The sequence below is a fragment of the Hippichthys cyanospilos genome, chromosome 12, assembly GCF_059441005.1.
Source record: "Hippichthys cyanospilos isolate Australia breed blue-spotted pipefish chromosome 12, RoL_Hcya_1.0, whole genome shotgun sequence".
In the NCBI taxonomy this organism is placed as follows: Eukaryota; Metazoa; Chordata; class Actinopteri; order Syngnathiformes; family Syngnathidae; genus Hippichthys; species Hippichthys cyanospilos.
This window is the reverse complement of record NC_142380.1, coordinates 10374036-10381392: the sequence shown is the minus strand read 5'-3', so window position 1 is coordinate 10381392 and position 7357 is coordinate 10374036. Positions and strand designations below refer to the sequence as shown.

The following is a 7357-nucleotide window of genomic DNA, read 5'->3' as shown; positions in this document are numbered from 1 at the left end:
CTGAGACCCCCAATGACCATTCACACCCAGACTACAGCAGTCATGTGATGCGACGTGGCCATTGTCACCTATGTATACACGAGAGTATACAGAAGCCTTAGTGCAACAACGAAAGACACCAGAACAGCTCCTCATCCCCTCCATAGTGAACAAACAAAACACCTCTGCTAATATGAAGTACTGTAAAGACATGAGAACAGAGAAAGAGAAAGCCAAAGAGAGCCTTTCACCAAAAACCCTTTTAATGGCACTTTTGTTGCTAGCTCGCGATATTTTGTTCAACTTAGTGTTTACAGTTTGGACTCGGCGTGAATTGCCACAAAGGGGTCCTCGTCTCTGGTGCTGATCCGGAATTGGGCACGGCCATCATCGCCGACATAGATTTGCTTTCCCGTGCACCCGTCTCCCTCCTTTTGGCCGGAGATGACGTCGCAGTAGGTGCCACCGGGCATGCCAGTGTTCAGAGTCACGTCCAGGTCCCTAATGAGGAGAGACAAACACTGCTATTTTAAGTCTTAGTGATAGTCATTGTTTGGATTTTTCATGACATGGGAAAATGACTGAAATAAAAGCAATGCCTCCAAAATAAATATTGTGGACCATTCGTGAATATTATTCAGAAGGACAGAGACAAGTGGGACATGGACTCATGTATATTGCGTCAAAGTCAGGTATCTGAGTTGCCTTCATTCTCACCAGTTGTCATTGTTAAAGACGATGAAACCACGATTACCGCGGCCAAAGGCCACCTGGTTACCCTGGTTGTCCCACCAGTTGGTATGAGGCTGTCCATTGACCACGTTGCGGAAAATGACCATGTTCCTGAAAGGATTTGACAGAGAAAAGCTATAGAACACCTCCTGAAGAGCAAAACAGACTACAAACTATCTGTCACCTTAGAGAACCAACACAACAGAAGCTGAAAATCCAAGATTTTCTTACTTGATCTGACGCCATCTGTGCTCGCACACCCATCCATCCCCGCAGGTCTGATCAGCGTTGATGGGAACCGACTTAGTGCTTCCGTCACTATGACTAGGGGGTCCCATCCAGTCATTCTGATCCTGAAAAGACGACCAGGTCAAAACATAAATCCATCGGCGGAATCAACAGCGAAGCGGCGGTCAGACTTGACGAGTGAGAACCTTTCCATTGACAATGTGGCGATTCCAGCGGAAGCTTGACATGACCCCGTAAGGGTGAGCTAGCATGTACCCCATAGCCATTTTATAGAGCCTTGAATCCCAGAAGGTGATGATGGAGGCACCACCGGCACCGTGGCCTCGCTGGTTGTCATGGTTGTCGACGAATACGACGGCATTACCGGTGGACATGAAACCCCAGCCCTCTCCCCAGTTTCTGCACACAAATAAGGCAAGGCACATTTAGAGGAGTGAACAAGTGGTCCTTGTCGTAAATAATATTTGTGTGAATCTCCTCAAAAGATGATTTGATAATTTTTTTGACATGTGGAGTGTGAAACGATGCAAAAGAGTGTTCTTTTTGAATGTAGAACAATTTGGTTTTGTTCAAATCAGTGGGGTTAAGATTCGATAGTTTGTTGATGATGGCTTTCCTTTTTGGTTTTTGTTTTACACAGAATTTAATGAGCTTTTGAAAGTCCATTTACCATTTAATGAGCTTGTCAGTAAATGTGCCATTTACTTGTTAAATACATCTCTCCAGAAAAAGACAATTCAATACATATCCTGATCATTTTCAAAGTGGAATGATTCGGTTCAATTCGATGCACTCGCATCTTTTAAATCAATTCATGAACCCAGCTCAAACCGGATTTTTTTTACAAATCTACTGTTCATAATTATTTTAATGAAAAACACTGCTCAGCAATAAATATAAAACAATCCAAACAAAGTAATTAAGTAATACCAGCAGTAATTGAGTGTACTTTATTCGTGTGCCCCTTAAAACAGTTAATTGTACGGCGTTCATTTCCTCAAAACCATTTATTTCGGGAACGTCCTTAATGGTGAGCTGCCTGTACGACCAGTCATGATTAGGCTCATTATAGGCGAATCTCAGTTTTAAAACAGAATTCTGTCCCTGTGGTGGTGAACCAGAATTTGTACGTAACACAAAATCTGAACACCATGTAATCAATGACAAACTTATGCTTACAACAATACAATTGTCATAATTATAGTAAATATGCTATGGAGAGCACCTTAAGGGCTATACTGTAAAAAATAGTGACAGTAGGAGATTCCGTACGATAAGATCTCAGTTCCAGAGCATTTTTTTTGCCTGTTGTTTATGAGATGGGGTATAAAAGGAGAATGTGCTGCCTGTTAATGTGCTGCATGACTGTTAAACGTGGTGAGAACTTCAAAATAAACAAGACCATACCAAATAGTATAAAGGCACGAACACCTTGGTATGTATTTATTTCGAAGTCGTTGTTGTTTCGTGGCAATGATGTCTCTCCAAGAGTCGCAGGTGACAACTATTGATAAATATGCAGTTGGAGAGATGGATGGTAAGGATGGCAGGATGAGACGAATATAGTTTGTCTCATTTTGTGTTTCAATTTGCACACTAGATGATGTTTTCATTTGCATGCTAGTCTTTTTTTTCTGCATGATGGCATATTCTTATGCTGGTCATACACTGGCACCATTTTAAACTGAGGGTCCTTGTATACATAACTCTATTTGTTGTATTGTATTCAAAACGATAAAGATAGAAAATAAGGCGTACGTTTTTTAGCGCAACAACGTGTTCGTGCGACATTCTTAACCTTTGAACATTGTATGTCAGTGACACAATCTAAGAAACCGCCTTGTATGTACAAAGTATTATTCCTACCCTGCCTGAAGGCTGTGTACCTGGTGTAGCACAGCTTTTCGCCATGCCATTTTCGGAAGACAGTTCCCAGTTTTGCGCTGTATTTGAACTCGGTCACTCTTCCCAGGTTGGTGTACTCGTGAGATGAGATGGGCTCCCCTCCGAGGTCAATAACCTAAAGGGCCAGAGAGCAAAAATTCTGCATCAGCTGCACAGATTTTTGACCACATCTTCCATACCCACAACCTTCACTTAAGGTTTTTTTTTTTAAAAAGTGAGCCATAGCACGTGTTTGCTTTCTACAGTTGGGAACTTGCACGGTCGTGTTTGAATGAAATGCAGTTCAACAGGCTGCAGGGTGTTTGCTCACCACTTGTTTGATGTAAAAGTGGATTTGCATAGGTTGGCTTTATTTCCATGTACATAGTGACGCATATCTGCAATGACTCCGTATACACTGACAGAACACATGAGATGTACAGACACCCAGATGGCACAAGTAATTCCACAGACGTCAACGCAGAGCGCTGCCTTACATCACTGAAGTAAACAATGATAAATATAGCAAATTGACTATGTGGATACATTTTGACCCAGGCCAAAAATATCTTTATAACTGTCAATACCAAACTATGAACTACTGATTTTGTCTAAATTTATCTATAGCTTCTCTGTTATAATAAATAGAGGATTAATCCTATTTTTTTAAAAAACCCAAAAGCAATCGCAAGAAAAAAAAAAATCATATTTAATTGCCAATTCTGGGTGCTAAAAAATGTCGTTAACATTGACATACGGCATCTGTTGCCAGTGTACACACTATGCTGACCAATGCGATATTCCCGCAAATTTCATTTGATTGACCAAAGCCTTTGGGGAAAGATTTGGACGAGAATTGCAGGAAGTAGTGAACTGCAAAGCACAGTTTAAATTTAAGTTAAAAAATAATGTTGATTATCAAAAATGTATGAAAGTTGGTCATTCATAATTAAGCGGAAATGTGTTATTTAGGGTGGTACAGTGGCAGACCGGCTAGTACATCTGCCTCAGGTTCAATCCCAGCTCCGGCTACCTGTTAGAGTTTACATGTTCTCCCCGTGCTCGTGTGCACTCCAGACACTTTTCTTCCAAATTCCAAAAACATGCATGGGAGGGACATTGGATCCTCTAAATTGTCCTTAAGTGTGGTTGGTCATGTGAATGCTTGTTTGTCTTTGTGTACCCTGCAAGTGTTGTTCCAAACACCATACGTCGGAACACATAACAAATGCAGATTAGTGTTGTATGATCTTGCCATAACAAATGTATTATTTAATTTTGTATTTAATTGATCACAGTTTAAGTTTGTTATTGTAACAAATGCTGTATTATGTCTTTTGACGAAAAATAAAACATTTTATAATGTAGAATAATGGATATTTAGTGTTAAAGAAAAATATCAATCTAGCAAAAAAGATTTTTGAATTAAATGTTTTAGAGCTGTAATTTTATTACCATGGTACCGTGGTATTTTTGCTCAAGGTTATCATACCGTCAGAATCGGATATCTTTCCATGTCTACTTTTCACCAAGTAAAATCATATGTTTTATTTTATTTTTTTGCAGTCTTTCCGATTACCAAGAATACTTGATAGCTTCATCTCAACCACTCTCCAATTAAAAATGCATATTTTGGGCAATTCATCCATTTCTAGAGCCGCTTATCCTCACATAGGACGCAGGCTCGGCTCATGACTTCAGGCAGTAGGTGGGTTCACTCTGAACTGGTTGCCAGGGCACACAGAGATGAACAACCATTCCCACACCCAATCACATTTTAGTGTGTCCAAGACACCTGCCATGCATGTTTCTGGAATGTGGGAGGAACCCGGTGTGCCCGGCAGAAGCAAGGTGAGCTTAGGGAGAACATGCAAACTCCACACAGGAAGCCCGGACTGAGATAAATTTGAACTCAGGTCCCTGAACTGTGAGGTGGATGTGCTTTGACTGATTATAATGTATAAATTAGAATTGTTACCCTGTAAATCCAGTCTTATAGGTTAAAAAGGTGGATTGTAGAGTACCTCCTGGAAAATAAAGGGTCTGGAGCCTTCAGCAAACCACTTGGTGCTGAGGTTGTGCAGGCGGCCGTAGACGGCAGCCAGGTCACCAGGCCACATGTGCTTGCATGCATCCACTCGGAAACCGGCCACGCCCATGTCGATCAACGTGTTCATGAACTCAGCCACCTTGTCTCGCACATAGTTTTTCTCAAGGGCGAGGTCCAGAAGGCCCACCAGACGACAGTCGCGCACCTGGAGAAGGAAAGAATGGAAAAGAAAATGAGCTCCGGCTAGCCAGTACTGACTTGTTTTTGAGCATTGGATTTAGATAGATAAACTTTGGCCGAATTAAAAAAACACACACACTCACCTTTGGAAAATATTAATCTCCATTTAACCATAACCTGCATGTTTTAGTAATGTAGGATTAAGCCAAACAACACAGAGAAAAACAATACATGCACATGGAAACACGCAGACGCCACACAGGAGAAATCCAACTCGAATCTTAGACATAGTTTGCGAGGGAACAAGATATTTACCAAATGTTGAAAAAAAGGTCATTTTAATAGAGCAATAGATCATGGACAAACAGCTGCCATAAGATACGCATGAAATGAACTGAAAGTCAAAAATAATTTAAAAAAAAAAAAGATGTATTCCAGACCTGTGATTCTAAATATTTTGGCATCAAACAATACCAAGTAAATACTGGTGTCAGTCTCGCCAATACTGATACAGATACCAACTAATTTTGGCTTCCTAAAATGTAATATGGTATTTTAAATCACGTGTCCTATTAAATACTCTTGTTGGAAAATTTGATACACGTACCTGATTTGCATCCCCATAGTTCTCGATTTCGCCGCTTCCCGTCCTGCATTTGTGGTCGTTAAAGTCCCAGCCGCTATAGGGAACGCCGGGGAAGTTCTTGGTGCTAGCGCTGAACCAGGTCCCACAGGATGAGTGGTTCCCCTCTCCGCCAGCAGACCCGCACATATGATTGATGACGGCGTCCACGTAGATGTTGACCCCGACGTTGTTGCACCGCGTCACCATATCTCGCAGTTCCTGCTCAGTGCCGGACCTGGAACACAGGTTGTATCCCACCGGCTGGTATCTCTGCCACCATGGCCTCCAGGGATTGTTCAGCACAATATGCTCATTGGGGGGTGAGATCTGAGCAAACACAAGGGAAAACATTTTTTTTTTTAAATTATACCGAACTTTCCTGCCAGAAAAAAAATCACAAATTTGTAGATTGTTCTTAATTCACCACCATTTCTTCATGTGTTCACTGATTTACATGATTCCAATTTCAACATGCACTAACAATTTTAAAAAAAATCCCCAAATTAAGTTCTTTAGTTTTCCACTGTAATTTTTACATTACTCATCAGATTCAAAACATTCCAGCTTCAACGTATTCAGCTAATTCCAGGTTACTGTACTGTATATCTTTCAATATCCTTGCCAATTATTCCTTATTTTTTCAATTTAATTCAAGAGATTTATTGTCATATGTTTAGTTGTAACTTTGGCCCTCCACACACAGTTTCTTTAGGAATTTCATTCAGTTCATTGTTGGTGGTCAAATATTAATGCACGCCACTATTTCATTGTTACATATAATTCCCGTTCAATTCCCGTTCCAATAAACTTTTTAGTTAAGGCGTTCGTATCTCAAGGCAGACTTGATACTTGATGGAAGACTAGAAATAAACCACAGTATAAAAAGATTATCACGGCATGTGTCATGCTTAATGTGATAGTTGATAAAGATAAGAGCCACCTTGCACAATGGAAATAAACAACATAAATAATCCTCCATCATAGAAAAAGAAAAAAAAAATCTAAACAAATCCAAGTTACAAACAAATGCACCAAGGTAATAACTATTCATAATAATGCATCTAAAGTAACAATTTCCACACGATACCAAATAACTTTGCGTAATACCTGAACTCCCCCATAACCGTTGGGCCCCAGAAATCGCTCGCACTCGGCCGCGATGTCCGCCCAGCGCCACTCAAAGAGATGCACGATGGCCGTCGTGCCATGCCGGAGCTGAGGTTGGTGCTGGGCGGCGGCGAGCCCCCAGAGCAGCGTCCACACGATAACCCACTCCATGTTTTGCGAGGAATTTTGTTTTTTAAAAAAACCCACAAGGCAAGCCGCTGCGCCTGTATTTGTACACGTGTTCTCCCCTTCAGAGGGAACCAATGGGAAGGTTGGTAAACAAAGAGTCAGGCCAGTTTGACAGTTGCTTACTTTCACACACTTTTAAAAGTACTTATCAGGACTTAAAATACAAAGAAAAACAAGCCATTTTTTTTCTGCTGATCAACTCAAATTCATGTTTTATGTTAGGTTACCACCCATTCTGGTACAAGTAGTTTTTTTGTGTGGTAAATGATTATTCAACATACTACAAATTGTCCTTTGGTGTGATCGGGTGCGTGAATGGTTGTTCGTCTCTGTGTGCCCAGCAATTGGCTGGCAACCAGTTC

At 40.9% G+C, this 7357-nt stretch overlaps 1 protein-coding gene across 1 annotated transcript; it reads right to left on the bottom strand.

Moving 5' to 3' along the window:
- Positions 1-221: 221 nt before the first annotated feature.
- On the bottom strand, positions 222-7014 carry amy2a (amylase alpha 2A). Its single transcript, XM_088429237.1, has 8 exons — positions 6807-7014; positions 5682-6026; positions 4869-5099; positions 2847-2980; positions 1146-1359; positions 943-1064; positions 697-822; positions 222-480 (listed from the first exon to the last, which is right to left on the bottom strand). The coding sequence occupies exons 1-8, from the start codon at positions 6975-6977 to the stop codon at positions 291-293; spliced, it is 1533 nt and encodes a 510-aa protein (XP_088285363.1). The 5' UTR covers positions 6978-7014; the 3' UTR covers positions 222-290.
- Positions 7015-7357: the final 343 nt, after the last annotated feature.